The following is a 17,462-nucleotide window of genomic DNA, read 5'->3' as shown; positions in this document are numbered from 1 at the left end:
GTCAATTTTAAAATAAGCAAATTGATCTCTCTAAAAAAATTATAAAAGATTCAAAATAATTTTTAAAATTCAAACTATTTATAAAATGCCAAAATTTATATATTTTAAAAAAATTTAAAGAATGTATAAAGAAAGTTAAAAAATTAATTTTTTCTAAAACAATAATTTGGGGACCTAAATAAATTAACTAATGATACAAGTTTATCAAGTATTTTTTTCTTATTTTGCTTTGAATTTTTTTCAAATATACATGGTTTCAAATTTATGTGCTCTAACATGAAATTAATTATACTATAACAAGATTTTAATTTAACATGTTTAATTTAACTAAAACAATTTTATAAATTAAGGTTTAATTGCTTTATTTGGTCTTATTTACATTATTGAGAAATAAAATTGGTTAAGATAAATTAATTACTGGATATCATGCTAGAGTTAATATCTATTGGAACCATGCTTTGCTACAACAATTAATAAGAGCAACCGCCAATCTTTAAATTTGATAGGATTATATTTTTCAAATATTTTCTCATATAGAGTTATACATGGGGTGAGTGTTTGATCGAGCCAAGTTGAATTGAGTGAAAAATTTTCAAGTTAGTTGAGTTAACAAGTCATATTTTATCATCCTAACTTGATTTAAAAATATTTAGAGTCGAATCAAGTGAAATTATTCAAGTTAAATTAAAAAATTAAACATGCCAAATTAAAATCTTATTCCATGTTAGAGAATGTAAATTTAAAACCATATTATTTGAAAAGAATTTTAAAGCAAAATAAGAAAAAATAAGATAATTTAATATGTAACTAAACCCTAAAATTATTATTTTAGAAAAAAAAACTTTCTTTATATATTCTTTAGAATTTAAAAAAATATAATTTTTTAAAATATAAAATTTGAATTTTTTTTGTAATTTTTGTTGAGAGAGAGACCAATTTGCTCATTTTCAAAATTGACAATGACCAAAGGGGTACTTACACCAATATGTTATTCGAATTGTAAAATTCAACTCGACTCGAACTCAAAACTCAAATTACTTATTTGAGTTGACTCAAAAAAATCGAATAATTCAAATAACTTGATTCTATTAATTCAAAATTCTAAACTTTTTTCGAATCGAATCGAGTTTTATTCACCTCTAATTATATGTTGCACTATTAACGATTACTTCTAAGGCGAATTTTTATAGTAAGGGAATCACATACATAAGGATAATCCTAAAAATTAAGGTTTTTAGGCACCAATAAAATTTTGCCACATCATCAAATTTTAAATATACTAAATTATTATTATACGTTTATCCATAGAGAAATTATTTTATGGACCTTTCTCACCACATTATTCATGACCCCTTTTCAACTATTTAATCACATTCCAACAAAATTTTCCATGCCATTAACACATAATTTTGGTAATTTTTTTACCCTAAACCCTGAATATAGAATCCAAAACCCTAAATACAAACCCGTAACCCCAAACACTAAAGCTTAAATCCCAACCCGTAAACCTCAGGCTTCAAAGTTTAATGTTTAGGGTTTAAGTTCAAGATTTGGGATTCTGGGTTCGGGTTTAGAGTAAAATAATTACCAAAATTATGTATTAATGACATTGAAAAAATTGTACAAAAATTACTATTTTTTAAAATTGGTTGCACAAAAATAAAAAAATATTAACAAAAAATGATTAAAATTTGTAAAAGAAGAAAAAATGTTTGTTTATAATTTAAAAATTAATTATTTTAAGTAATTTAATTAAAATTAAATTAAATTGGAGAAGATATTAGATATAGATGAGTGTATAATAATATTCTATTATCTTTAAAATTTAATGGTGTAGCACTATTTTATTGGTATCTAAAACTATACTTTTAGGAACATTATAATATAATTTATTTAAAAAATATTTTTTCATATGAAAGTATTTTGGGAGACACTAATAATTTTAAAACTAAAAAATAAATAAAAAGTTAAACCCATTGCTATTCCTAGTCTTTTACATAACCAAGTTCTGACTTCTGTTCAATTATGCGTGTAGTAATGAGAAAGGCTCATTCATTCTTCCCATGAGAAAGCTTGAAGTAGAGCTGTATAAAGTTGATTCCTCAATGTCAAATCTCTTTTCATTTTCTAATCTAACACACACTTCACGGATTCCCTTGTATAACAGCATGCGCTACAGTGCAGCATGGCATTGAAAAGCGCATATCTGCATGCCACCAACCCCCTCCCCTCCCCAACAAAAAAGGGAGGGGGGCTATGAAAACTGAAATGGGAAAGGAATAATCTGGCTTTCGGGCATCATCTAAATAGTAAGCTTGAAATGACCATTAAATTCGTTGAGCAAAACACTAATCATTCGCAAAATACTAAATCAAAGGAAGTTTGAATTGTAAGCTGAGTTGACAAAGTGATTAACCAGCAACAGTACTGAGTGGAAGACAATAACAGCTCACAACCCATTCTTTGCCTTGAACCTAGGGACCAAATAATAAAGCATTTCCAAACCCCAAAACTGACGTATGAATTGAAATCCCATAATCAATGAAACTAAATTGTCTGCCGTCTGCAATGAAATATATAGATTTTTTTTATAAAAAAAAGTTATATACATATATTCTTTGTTAGGGTTACAGTTGGGTTTTCATTGTCAAAGGCTCAAAGCCTAGGGCAACCTTCTTTTCCAAGGTAGACAACATTTAGTATTAGTTGAATAATTGACCATTTGTGGAAAAAACTGCAGGCAAAAACGCCAACCACCGTATTCATTAAGTCGTACAACACCATGCACGCTCATGCACCCTCTTTCTACATATAAACCCTTCCTTTTTTTTCAAAGGCTCAAACCTAACTATCTTTTTAAGTTTTACCCTCAAGTTTCCAGCTGAAGTACTTGTCTTTCCATGCTGTTTTCTTTTTGGGGGTATTTTCTAGGGGTTCTTAGAGGCTTTGTTGCAGAGCCAATTTGGCATTCTGTCCACCTCCATTGATGTACTTCTTCTTACCTACCCAACTTATAAAATGATTTGTCTTTGAAGTAATGGAGGCGGCCAGTATGTCAAATAGACTCTGTAAATTTCTCTCTGAGAAACCCTAAGAGAGGTTAATGAAATACCCCTTCACCCTTTCATGTTTGCCGAGGCAAGGATCAGTCTTTTCGTTTTTTTTCCATTTGCTGCTGCAAGTGCAACCTTGAATTTCTGCGCACGTACTGAAGCTCTTAAGGTATACAATTCCGACAAGGTAATACGCATATCTATCTTGTCTTATTGCTTGCATAGGTAATTGAGTGAAGAACATTAAATATTCAAAAATTTTCCTTTTAAAAATGTTCCCTTCTTTCTTCTTCTTCTTGTATTTTTTTTATAATATGCTTATCACTTGTTTTGGCTGGTAATTGGCAATGGCTTCCAGAATTCTTCCATATCCGTTTCTAATATTGTTTAAAACATTATACTTTTTTTTTCTATTTGTGTCTAAGTACATATGTTAAACAGATACATAATATAAAAATATAAAGAAAATTCAGATTAATAATAATATGAACATAAGTCAACCATCTGCAATAGTGCTAAAAAATTAAAGCAGGCAAATTTACTACGTAAAATTCGACTTTTGTTTTTGCTCCTGACCTTTTTCATTGTATGTAATGATGGTGTAAAGATGATAACTTTCACGATTTTAAAGTATCTTTCATGATTATTTATAGTGAACATGTGTTCCACTGTCAATGGCTCTTAGAATGTTTTTTTTTTTTTTTAGCTTTGGATTCCCGGAAGCAATATCTTGGAAAGTGGCGTAAATCCCAGAGTTCCATTTTTGGTGAAAGTAGTGTTTTTTTCTTCTGGTAATTGAGGGTTCGCAGATGATTCAAACTAATTTATGTTTGCAATAAAAAAAACCCTAAACCAAACACACAATCATGAGTTGGGAAAATTAAACATGCCGTTTTGCTAAAACGGACAGGATAATTTGCTTCAACAGAAGAATCTCAAAGTAAATAATTATTAGAGTAAGGGTGGGTTTGTATGGACAATATATTTATTTGTTGTACTATTAGATACTGTTGTACTGTAACATGAAACAAAAAAATAAACTAAACGCACTGTACTGCACCACACCTCACCACCCATTCAAACTCACCCTAAATTTCACCGAAGTGATCTTTTTTGCCCTAAAGGAATCCTCGCTAATTTTGGTGTTATATGAGCACGCTCCATTTCCACTCCAACAATGCCAAACTTTTAATTTGACTTTAATCTACAAAGTTAGACTTGTAGTCTATACCCTACTTTTATTTTTAAATACACTAAATTATACCTAAAGTTATTAAACTATTAATAAGTTTACATTTTAATCACTTAATTTCAAAAAGTTACGAATGGTTATTAAACTATTCGAAAGTTTTCATTTAAATCGCTAAATTATTAGAAAGCTTTTATTTAAATCATTGAGATATTAAGTTTTTTTTTTAAATCTGGGTAGTGAGCTCCAAGCGACAATCGGTATGCTAGATCAATACCTATTTGATGAGTAGAAGAACATATATTAGATCCAAGTCGATCTAACAAATAGTATCAATGATTAATGAAGAAAGTTGTTTAGATTTTAATTCATAGAGTAATGTTTAAAGTTGTTTTATGAAAAAAATTGAACCGTAGAAGAGAAAGGGAATGTGAGCTTTCGATTAATGCAGGAGGTATAAATAGAGAAGACCATACAACAATAATTCAAATAGCTCAATGACTTAAATAAAAACTTTCGAATAGTTCAGTGATCATTTTATAATTTTTTTAATATTTATGGTTTAATCACCTTGGGCATAACTTACCCTCACATTAACCACTTTTTGTAAGAATCCTTTTTTATTCTTTAGCAATTGCAAGGGTAAAACCTTGTGAATTTTCAATCTCTTCATAATATTATATTTCGTTAAATTAATATTATTAATTTTTATTTCTCTATAAGCCTTGTTATTGAAAACCTATCCTTGGACAATCTAAGGGTCTGTTTGATAGCCAGTAAAATGTTTTCCGTAAAATGATTTCTGGAAAATGTTTTACTTTTCTGTAAAATGATGTACAGGAAAATATTTTCGGTGTTTGATTGGATCTGTAAAATATTTTCTCATTGCTTATGCGATTCCCGAAAAATATTTTCGAAAAAGTTGTTTTACATATATTAATATATATTAATAAATTTTATATTTTAAATTATTTTTACATATATTGCAATGATTTATTTATAATAATACTCAATTATTAAGCTACAATATTAATCGTTATAAATTGAAAAAAACTAATATCAAATAAATTATTTGTAATTGTGTTAAAAAACAAGTATTGAATAATTAAAAAAATAAGTTACTGGAAAATCGATAAATAGAAGCAGTTTTCTACCGGAAATGAAGGAAGGAATGAAGGAGGCGATAGAGAGGAGAGCACGGAAAATGTCTTACGGAAATTGAAAGGGTAAGACATTTTCCCTAAAATGTAACCCATTTTCCCTTGTTTTGGAGTTCATTTTCCAAATGGAAAATGTTTTCCGCCAATCAAACGCTGGAAAAGTTGGAAATGATTTTCTGGAAAATCAATTCCGTCAATCAAACAGACCCTAAGAGTTGATTTTCAATTATTATTGTTGGATTTCACAAAAGGTATTTGAGGTTTGCATTATTTGTATCCAAAGCTTAGAATTATTCTAAATCAGATAGATTTCTTATTTGATTGAGTCTTGTTTATTTTTTTCCTCTTATTTTTGTTCATTGTGTTTTCATCGTTGTTGTTCAATTGCATTTATTTTTAAAATTAGTTTTTTTTTTGCATCTTGCTTTTCTTGGATTATATTCTTTTAAATAAGATAGATTTCTTATTTGATCAAGTCTTGCTCATTTTTTTCTCTTATCTTTGTTCATTGTGTTTTCATCGTTCTTGTTCAATTGCATTTCTTTTCTAGAAATGCATTTTACATTCTAGAAATGCATTTTACTTTCTTGTAGTATATTCTTCTTGTGAAAAATAAAACATCAATAATGACAATGTATCGCAAAGAAAAGGGAAAGAAAAATAAAGAACATACAGATTTTTACGTGGAAAATCTTTCGGGAAAAAAACCACGGGCAGAGGAAAAGATAATTTACTATGTCGAATTCGAATGATTACAAGAGAAGTAGACTATGTCTATTTATAGGCTTGTAAAACCATATTCTAATAGGAGTGTAGTAAGGTTGAAACATCTTATTCTAACCAGTATCAACTAGATGAAGTGTAATAAGGTTGTTCTAAAATAAAATAAAAGAAGTGTAGTTTTATATGGATTTTACTTTTATTTTATTTTACCATTGTATTTTATTTTAACAAGGATTCGGGTCACTTAATTCTAACCATCTCCACCTTGACATGAATTTTCAATGAATAAGTTCTTCACCACGAACTCTCAACGAACAAGTTCTCCACCTCTTCCATGAAACCTTTTAAAGGGTATTTTTCAACAATGAACACCAACCAAGTCTAAGCAATGCTCAAACTTGGTTATGGGAAATGACTTAGTCATCATATCTGTAGGATTTTCATGAGTACTATTTTTCTCACAACAATATCACCACGAGCAATAATGTCACGAAAAAAATGATACCGAACATCAATGTGTTTTGTTCTCTTATGAAACATTTGATCTTTTGTAAGGAAGATGACACTTTGACTGTCACAAAATACTATACTGATTTGAATGTATTCATTGAGTTTACTAAAGAGTCCCTTCATCCAAATGATTTCTTTACAAGCCTTAGTAATCGTCATGTACTCAGATTTAGTTGTAGACAAAGCGACTGTAGTTTGCAAAGTGGTTTTCCAACTAATTGCACAGCCTCCGATTGTAAAGACATAACCTGTAAGAGATCTTTTGCTATCAAGGTCTCTAGCAAGATTAGCATCAACATACCCAATGACTCCATCTCTAGTTCTTCCAAACTGTAAGCAAACATCAGTAGTACCTCGTAAGTATCTTAAAATCCACTGAACTACTTTCCAGTGTTTTTTACTGAGATTAGCCATGTATCTACTAACTACACTAACTGCATATGATAAATCTGAATATTAACAAACCATAGCATACATGAGAGATCCCACTACACTAGAATATAGAACATGTGACATGTATTCAATCTCATTGTCTGATTTTGGAGACAAAATCGATAAAAACCTGAAATAGGATGCTAAAGGAGTACTAACAGGCTTAACACTCTGCATATTGAACCTGCAAAAAACTTTCTCAATGTACCCCTTCTGACTTAGGTACAATTTACTTGTTTTTCTATCTTTGAGAATCTCCATACCAAGTATTATCTTTGCTGGTTCTAAATCTTTCATCTCAAATTCTTCACTAAGCTGGGCTTTGACCTTTCTTATATCTGATTTATCTTTCGTTGCTATCAACATGTCATCAACATAGAGGAGTAGATACACAAAAGAACCATCACTGTTTTTCTTAAAGTAAACACAACTGTCAAAACTGCTTCTTTTGAAATCATGAGAAGTTATAAATGAATCAAACCTTTTGTACCACTATCTTGGTGACTGTTTCAAACTGTAAAAAGGATTTTTTTTAGCAAGCAAACATAGCCCTCTTTTTCTGAGACTGTAAAATTACATTCTAGTTGTTGTATGTAAATATCCTCCTCAAGTTCTCCATGCAAAAATACAATTTTTTACATCTAACTGCTCAAGTTCCAAATCATGCATGACCATAATACCAAGTAAATGTAACACCCCTAACCCTTATCTGTCGTTGGAACAGGGTTATAAAGCATTACCAGACTTTTCAGATCATATACAGACATTTCATATCATTTAACATACATATCGAAAACCAGTCATAATAAATCATATTGTCCCTTATATGAGCCCTCGAGGCCCAAAATAAGCATTTGAAATAAATCCGGACTAAATCGGAAACTCAAAAATTTTTTTTAGAAAATATCAAAACTTTTCAAAGGAGCAGGGGACACACGCCTGTGTGGTCAGGCCGTGTGGCTCACACGCTCGTGTCTCTACCTGTGTGGACAAAAATAGGTTATTTTACAAGCCATATTTCTCACCCAATTTTGTGTCAACCTACAATCAACATTATACTTATCATCAAGCCATAATTAAGCATCCAAAACAAGCCAAAATAAGTGGCTAATCTCAACAAATTACATATAGGCCAACAGTAAACAAGTTACCTATATATGCCATTATAACCAAAATTAAAACATTCGAAAGTACTGATAGAACCGATGGATAGTGTGATATAACTCCGACAAACTTCCAACCCAATTGAGCTTTCGATACTCTGAAAAGTAAAGAAAAACAAATACGTAAGCAATAAATACTTAGTAAGCTCATATATACTTTAATCATATCCATTCATTTCAAATGTGAAATTTATAAATATCAAGAATGATCTAAAATTGATATCACAATACTCATGTAGCTATATTCATCAACTCACAAGGTAAATAAATGCACAACATCACTAATACATATTATCCCTAGCATAGTAGGATTTTAAACTAACTTTAACTCTTCTAAGTTTCTTTATTTTCATTTGAATTTCTTTACTTTCTACATTTATTCCATATACACAACACACCAGTCATAAACATATCATTCAATCGTAGCCACAAGCTAATGCATTTAAACATAATCTTTTTCGAATTAATCTTGTAATAAATCATTTCATAAGAAATTGCATAACTTTAAACATACCACTCTTTCATGAACACAAGCATATTTTCATTTGAGCACTTACCATTTCAATGCATCTTATAATTAAACATATTACCATTCAACCAATAGCTTGGCACTTGACTAAGCATCAAACAACAACACTTGTTAGCGTATTTGAATATATTTCATATAATTTCAATATCGATAACCTTACTATCTCAATATGTTACACTTGAGTTTATTTCTCATCTCAACTTACATGATTTTCATGTATCAACATATCAAGATATTGGTATATATATCATAATACATATCATTCTCTTACCATTTCTTCATATACATATATCATTCAAGACAACTCTCGATATTTTACCTTTCCAAAAACGACTTACGAATTTAAGTACATCGTTGATAGAAGTTCGAAAGCTAAACAGAAGTTCATGAGAGCTAAACAGAAACTCATAAGGGTTGAACAGAAGCTCATAAGAGCTGAACGGAAACTTATAAGGGTTAAACAAAAGCTCAAAAGAGCTGAACAGAAACTCATATGCTCATAAGAGCTGAACGGAAACTTATAAGGGTTAAACAAAAGCTCAAAAGAGCTGAACAGAAACTCATATGAGTTAAACAGAAGCTCAAAAGAGCTGAGTGGAAACCCATAAGGGTTAAACAGAAGCTCAAAAAAGCTGAACGAAAAGTAAACATGAAAGTTCGCAACAAATGTTGAACCTCAGTTTACTTGGGTAATTTGCTGCCATTTTCCTCCAATGCCGTCAATTCATCGAATGCCGAATGTACTCAAATCCTGCGTTCAATCCAAACTGAGTATTAATTTCGATAATATTTTTCCAACAATAATTTAATTTAAAAAATAGAACATATATATATATATATTACCAATCACCAATTAACATTCACTTTAATCAAAATTATACATAATACAGTTCATACGAACTTGCTTGGTTAAATTGCAGAATTACCAATATTCACGGGCATTTTAAAAATTTTCCATTTTCCTCGATTTTCCACTCAACCTTGATATAAATTAATAATTTCATACAATATATTAATTTAGACAATAAAATAATTCATTTCATGCAATTTGATCATTTTTACATTTTTACAAAATTGCCCCTAAAATTTTAATTTTATTTAATTTAGTCCCTGAGTCTAAAACATGCAAATTTACCATTTTTAATACAAGCTCATGCTAGCTAAATATTCATGGCCTTCAATACAACCCATTTTTATGCTTTTCTATCACTACTAAACTTAAAAATAACATAAAATCTTAACATCCATACCTTATTCTCTTGAAACCAAACTTTAATGCAACTTTCTCTCTCCTCTGGCTTCTATTTCTTGAATCTAACTTGATATTCTAGCTCCCTATAGTCTCCTTATTATCTTCCTCTCTTGGTGGCTATGAAAATTCTTTTGATTTCTAAGTGAAAATGGTGAATTTTTGGTGAAATGACCAAATTGTAAAGAAAAAAAATTTCTTTCTTTCTTTTCTTCTTTTCATGTTAGTATCATGGAAAGATGAAGATAAATCTTTCTTTCCTTATATACTAAATAAAATATAAATAAATGTCAAATCAATATATTAATAAACTAATATTTTTATTTAATTATTCTAAAATATCACCAAGATCATTATTGCTCTTCAAAAATTATCTTCCTTGCTAAATGACCATTTTGCCCCTTATGATCCTTCAAATTTCCTCCATTGATTCATCACTCATTTTAGTAAAATTGTGATGTAACCCATCATACTTTTTCCACTTATTCAATTTGGCCCAATTCATCCATTTTTCTTAGTTTTTAGATCCTTCTACCCTTAAAATATTTGCACTATTGGTCCTTTAAAATTTTCATATTTACACTTTAACCGTTCAAATTTTGAGCATTTACTCTTGGGCCACAAAACTTTTCTTACTTTTTTCAATTTAGTCATTTCTTGAATTAATATATCATAATATACTTCCCAAATAGATTTTGTTGACATAACTCAAAATTCCCTTTTTTGTCACTTTATTCCTTTATTTTACTATGTCAATGATAATATCTCACTTTCTTACTATAGCAACTTTTGGGGTATTACAGTAAAGCTCAAATCGAACTATGCTTCACAACTGAGGAGAATACATCTGTGAAGTCCACTTCTGGAATTTGACTGTAACCTTTTACAATAAGCCTTGCTTTATATCTCGGTTCTTTAACTTCTGGAGTCCCTTCTTTCTTTTTAAACACTCATTTACAACGAACAACCTTTTTGCCTTTAGAAAATTTCACAAGATCCTATGTTCTGTTTTTGTAGAGTGATCCCATCTCCTCTTGCATAGCAAACATCTATTTTTCTGAGTCTTCACAGCTAATTGCCTCAGAATAATTAGATGGCTCTTGGTTTGCATCTATATCTTCAGCCACATTTAAAGCATAACCAACTAGATCAGCCTCAACATACTTCTTTGGAGGTTTAATCTCTCTTCTAGTTCTATTTTTGGCGATAGAGCATTGTGGTGGAGAAGCAACTCTGTTCTGAATTTCTGTACTGACATGAGGAGTTGACTCTGTTGTAGATTCCAGATTAATTTGATGCTCCACCTGCTTTTGTTGTTCTTTATTGGAAGAGTCTTTAAGAGATAAGTTAGGTAGCATAACAGTTTCATAAAAAATAACATCTTTGCTAATCACAATTTTTCTATTTTTAGGACACCATAACTTATACCCTTTTACACCAGCTTTATAACCAAGAAAAACACATTTAATGAATTTTGGTTCCAATTTTCCATTATTAACATGAGCATACGCAGGACACCCAAATATCTTTAAATTAGAATAATCAGTAAGATTACCAGATCTTACCTCTTGTGGAGTATTTTTCTCAATGACAACGGATAGAGATCGGTTGATCAAAAAGCATGCAGTAGAGACTACTTCGGCCCAAAATGACTTTGGTAAGTTGGCATTCAATAACATACATTAAACCTTCTCCATGATCGTTCTGCTCATTCGTTCTACAATACTGTTTTACTGTGGAGTATAACGAACTGTCAAGTGTCTCACAATCTATTTTGACTTGCACAGTTTATTAAACTCATCAGAACAGAGCTTTAAGCCATTGTCTGTGTAGATGTGTTTTATTTATTTTTCTGTTTATTTTTCAATCATAATTTTCTAAGACTTAAATGCAGAAAACGCATCGTTTTTCTGCTTCAAGAAAAGTGCCCAAATTTTTCTGGAAAAATCATTATTAAGTGTTAGCATATAATTAACTCTACCTCTCGAAGGCACTCTGGATGGCCCCTACAGATCATAATGAATATACTCCAACGTTTCTTTCGTGTTATGGATTCCTCTGTTGAATCGAAATCTCTTTTGCTTCCAAAAAACGAAGTGCTCATAAAACTTCAATTTGCATATTTCTTACCCATCAAGAAGTCATCTTTTGCTCAATTATGCCATGTCATTCTCACTCATATGCCTTAAGCGCATATGCCAAAGTCTAGTAACATCATTATCTGATAAGGAAGAGGAAGCGACAGTTGCACCACCAATAACTGTAGAATCCTGCAAAACATATAACTTGGTAGTCTTTCTCTGCCTTTTTATCACAATGAGAGAACCTTTGGAAATCTTCAAAATCCCACTTTCAGCTGTGTATTTTTACTTTTTTGAATCAAAAGTACTTAATGAAATCAAATATCTCTTCAATTCTAGAACATGTCACATGTCACTAAGTGTTCTGACAACTCCGTCAAATATCTTAACTTTAATCGTTTCAACATCTACAATTTTACACGAAACATTATTTCCCATCAAAACAACACCTTCAGACACTATTTCGTAAGTTGTAAACCAATCCAGATTGGGACTCATGTGGAAGGTGTAGCCCGAATTAAGGATTCACTCCCCGCTCACTTTAGAATTGTTGATAGAAGCGACTAGAAGTTTACTATCGCTGTAGTCTTTTACAACATCAGCTTCACCGAATTTTTCTGATTGTTTTCCCTTTTGATTTGCAGTCTCCCTTTTGATCTTGTTTTGCAGCTTATAGCACATAGATTTAATGTGTCATTTCTTCTTACAGAAGTTACAAGTTTTACCTATGTTTGAATACTTTGATCTACCCTTAGATTTACCGTGAGGATTCTGTTATTGTGTCCTTCCACGATCATTATTAGCATTCCGATTTTGTCTCCAACAAACAATAAGACCCTCTCCCTTAGAGTCAGGTTTAACCACAAGATACTTTATCTTATCATATGAGGTCAAAGAATCATAAACCTTATCAACTGTGAGAGACTCGCGGCTATATAAAATCGTGCCTCTAAAGGTTGAATAAGATGGGGGCAACGAATAAAGTAGAATCAACCCTAAATCTTTCTTATCATACTGAACCTCCATGGCCTCTAAGTCTGAGAATCATAAACCTTCCTTCAAACGATAAGCATAAAGACACATTTTCTTCCATAATGCAATGACGGTCTTTTCCTTCATCACATCCTGCAAAATGTCGTTAGCCAAATGCAAATGTAATTGTGTTAATGCCTTTCGATCTTTATGAGTCTTCTCTTCTTCTGCCAATGTCGAAGGCATCTTATCTATCCCTGGCAGGGCATCTTTTGAGTCTATCTACGCAAGAATTGCCTACATCTTATCTGCTACAACGCGAATCTGGTGTTGTAAACCAACAACGAAATTTCATACTTCAAAGATGTCATTACCGTGATTGAGATGAACAACCTAGAAGTTTCGATACCAATTTGTGAAAAATAGAACGTTGATAATGGCAATGTATTGCAAAGAAAATAGAAAGAAAAATAAATAACACACGGATTTTTACGTGGAAACCCTTTCAGGAAAAAAACCACGAATAGAGGAGAAAATAATTCACTATGTTGAATTCGAATAATTACAAGAGAAATAGACTATGTCTATTTATAGGCTTGTAAAACCATATTCTAATAGGAGTGTAGTATGGCTGAAACACCTTATTCTAATTAATATCAAATAGATGAAGTGTAATAAGGTTGAAAAACCTTATTCTAAAATAAAATAAAAGATTCGGGTCACTCAATTGTAACACTTCTAAATCAAATTGATTTCTTATTTGATTGAATCTTGTTATTTTTCCCTCTTATCTTTGTTTATTGTGTTTTCATCGTTCTTGTTCAATTGCATTTTGTGTATCTTACTTTTCTTGTCATTAAGGTTTTTTTTTGCCAGAAAAATACATTCATGTATTGATTGAATAAACAAAGCATCACAGTATCAATAACAAAAAAAAACATCAATAAATCAACACAGAAAAATAATAGCCTAACAAAGTTAAAAGAGCATGCATAAAATTCTAAGATAATTTTTAAAAAAATCGTTGAAAGAATTGTGAAAAGACTCAAAAGATCTGGGGAAAAATATAAGAGTGAAGCTTTTTTTTTTCCTGTTGTTTTAATAGATTGGGCGGTGTGGAATCCTAAGATCTAAAGAAAAAAAGAAAAATTGAAAAAAATAGAATACAAGCACTTGAATCTAGCAATAAAAAAAGTATGAAAGTATTAATTTATAAAAGTATAAGCACATTTAAGATAAATTTTAAGTCATTTTGTAGAAAATTTATTGAAAATCTCATTAAACATTTTCAAAGCTTTAAAATACTCTAAAGCATATTCTAAAAGTGTTTTGTTTTATACAAAATATTTTAATTGATCCCAAGTAGTTATAAAGTTTTTGAGATGGTTTTAAAGCAATTTATCCAACACGTGCTATTCTGGAGGGGCAAAGTATATAAGCATAAAAAGCTTGTTAATCGCACTAAAAAAATGTTTAACAAAGTGTATATTCAATAGAGACGTTTTTTTTCTTAACTCCTTCAAGATTGGATCCTATCCCTGTTTGTTTTAATTAGATTTTAATAATCTTCAAATGACAATAATTCTAGGTATAAACAAATTTGGTCAAAACATCCAACATTTCATATTTTTTGTCGCTATCGAAAAAGTTGATTTGGGGCCAAATTTGTATATCGGGCTATTTTGAGAAGCCAAATCGAGAGGTTTTCAAAAATTAGTTTCGGGTTAAGTCATGGGTATTTAATTAGAGTAATTATTAAGTTTTAATTAGTGTTTATTGATGGGATGAGAGATTGGGGCTAAATCGTAAGATTTGTAAAATTTTTGAGGCAATTGTATAAATAAATAAAAGTTGGAATTTGAGACGCAGGAGGTTTTGAATGGTAATTTTCTCAAGGACCACCTTAGGTAGTTTTTGAATGGTTGAGTCTCATTCTTTCTCACGAACAACTTTTTACTCTCAATTTTTTCTCTCAAAATTCTCAACAATTTTCAAGGTTTTTATTTTTTATTTCTATCCATCATCCTAGTTTAAGGTTACTTCGATAAACAATGTAAAATCGTGCATCTAATTATTTTTCATATCAGATATAAGGTGTCACAAACGAGCCAATCAAACAAAATAAATTATAAATGCTCTTTAAGTTGCAACTAGTATTACTCATTCGGATATAATAAATTGATAAGAAAAATAACACCCTACTACTTTTTATAAATAAATCGGATTTGATTTCATGCTGGCATATTTATAAGATTTTGCATGACCATTTCATAGAGTTAAGCAGTGAAAATAGATAAGGTTTATAAGAATGTAAAGTTTATATACATTATAATTTATTGAAAGTGTTTATGAAGTCTTCAAACTTCTCCTAGGTGATTAGGTAGCTTTGGTGTGTTAAGCATGTTGATTTTACTAGTATGAATAATTTAGGTAATGTCTACTTTGTTCACCTGAAATCTTCATTCATATTGTAGAGCACAATTTGATCTTGTCTCGTATTTATGTAGACTTAATCATGGGTCGGATCCATCAAGTTTGAAGGTTCGCTTAAAAAATAAGAGGGTTTAAGTAAAATATAGGCTCGAAAAATAGGCTTAGACAAAAAATTAAGATCCGTTTTTTAAATGGGTTGGGCCTCAGGTAGATTTCTTTGCCCGAGGTCCAGCCAGAATCACATGCCTATATTTTTTTTTTGTATTTTCAATTTATTGAGAAATATTTATTTTAATATTTTGAGTGTATTTGATGTATTATATTTTAAAATTTATTTTTATATAAAAAATAATTTTAAAAAATAATTACAATCGAGCTCGAGTTTAGCGTTTTTAATATAGGCCCGAACTTAGATAAAATTTAAACTTATTTTTCAGGTCAGACTTTGGTCTAGAAAGCGAACCTAAAATTCTACATCGACCTGGTCCAAACAGACCTAGCCTATGATGAGGTTTAGATATATGTTATGCTTTAAACTTAACTCAACTGTGCCTGTAACCTATCTCTCTCTCACACACAAATCAAGTTGTGGAGTGCTGGATCATGGTTTAAAAGTGCAAAAGCATAGCAGATAATGGGTGACCTACTTCAGTTTCAGTTTTTCCTCTATGAGCAAAACCCTTGAATATGAAAGATGAACAACAAAATGATGATGCTTAATTTTCAAGAAGTTACCCAAGTAATAAAACTGGTAGAAGCATCTGTATATATTTTATTGCAAAAGGGGAGTACAAGTAAAACCTTAGCCACAAAGCATTACACAAAAGATTTCCACTTAAACCCATCATTATTATAGTATAGATTTAGTGTTTGGAGCACCACCTACCCACTCAAAGCAAGCAAATCTAACACTAGAGTAGACTTTGTGACACCAAATCTTACATTAATACTTTAAAGCAAACTGAAGATATCATATGGCAATGCCTAATCTCGGATTAGGCAGCAGTGACTGCTATTTTCATTCCTGCTTGGCAATGGCCAATGTAATTGCAGATGAAAAAGTTTTGGCCCTTTTTAAGCTTGATCTGATCCTTGCCTGACTTGAAAACTTTAGCATCTTTTGGTGCTTTGCATGATTTGTATCCTGCTCTGTTCACAGCTACCACATTGTGGATTGAAGGGTTGTAATTGAACACTGCAAATAACATACACGATATTAGCCAACGTTCATGGAGTTCAACATCACTGATGATGCTAAACAGTTTATATAGAGACTGCTGAATCTAATGGGGAAAGCAACGATTGGAGCATGTGTAAATGCTTACCGAGAGTGTCACCCGCCTTAAAGCGCTTGCCTTTTGGCCAAGCAGCGGCGTTAAAGGTCCACCCACCTCTTCCTCCAACAGTGAAACTTGCTGATTGAGCCACCTCAAAGTGGAGCAACAAGCAGCAGAGCAGCACTGTGGCTGCCACTGCACTGCATCTTCCCTGAACCATTCCTATTTCTCTACAACTTGGAAAAAATAAGAGTGGGGTGCACTGGGTGAGCTTGTGAGGAGGAGCTAGACCAGGGAAGTTGGACCCTTATAATGGGGTTGTTGGTTTAGGGTGACTTGAGTAGGACCCATTGTTTCGATCAAGTCAGTGGCATAAAAATCGGTTAAGGAAAAAAAAGAACCTTTAATGAAATGGTAGTGTGATATTATTGAGAAAGAAAAAGCTAGCTGTGGAATTAAAGTTTCCTAAATTCTAAGGAATTCATAGAACCAAATAAATATAGCAAAAAAGGAGAACACGGAAAAGAAAAGTGATCAAAGCAAATCATAACCTTATGCCAGATGGTAGGTTTAGATTAAATTGATCCCCGGCGGTGAAAAAGCTAATTAACTACAGAATGGTTGAAGCATTGCCTGCACATACATATATAAATTAAATTAACTTTTTTTATTAAAAATACTTTTTTATAAT

The 17,462-nt window shown here is 31.0% G+C and overlaps 1 protein-coding gene and 1 long non-coding RNA gene across 2 annotated transcripts; one reads left to right on the top strand and one right to left on the bottom strand.

Annotated features, from left to right (window-relative positions):
- The first annotated feature begins 2,714 nt into the window (after positions 1 to 2,714).
- Positions 2,715 to 4,115, top strand: LOC128039753 (uncharacterized). Its single transcript, XR_008194286.1, has 2 exons — positions 2,715 to 3,240; positions 3,760 to 4,115. It is a non-coding gene; the product is annotated as an uncharacterized LOC128039753 (long non-coding RNA).
- Positions 4,116 to 16,234: 12,119 nt separating this feature from the next.
- Positions 16,235 to 17,072, bottom strand: LOC105786024 (basic blue protein). Its single transcript, XM_012612269.2, has 2 exons — positions 16,820 to 17,072; positions 16,235 to 16,689 (listed from the first exon to the last, which is right to left on the bottom strand). Exons 1-2 carry the CDS (start codon positions 16,989 to 16,991, stop codon positions 16,490 to 16,492), a joined length of 372 nt encoding a protein of 123 aa, XP_012467723.2. The 5' UTR covers positions 16,992 to 17,072; the 3' UTR covers positions 16,235 to 16,489.
- Positions 17,073 to 17,462: the final 390 nt, after the last annotated feature.

The sequence above is a fragment of the Gossypium raimondii genome, chromosome 1 (genome assembly GCF_025698545.1).
Source record: "Gossypium raimondii isolate GPD5lz chromosome 1, ASM2569854v1, whole genome shotgun sequence".
NCBI lineage: Eukaryota > Viridiplantae > Streptophyta > Magnoliopsida > Malvales > Malvaceae > Gossypium > Gossypium raimondii.
Note: the sequence above shows the minus strand (reverse complement) of the source record. Positions and strands in the feature narration are given on the sequence as shown.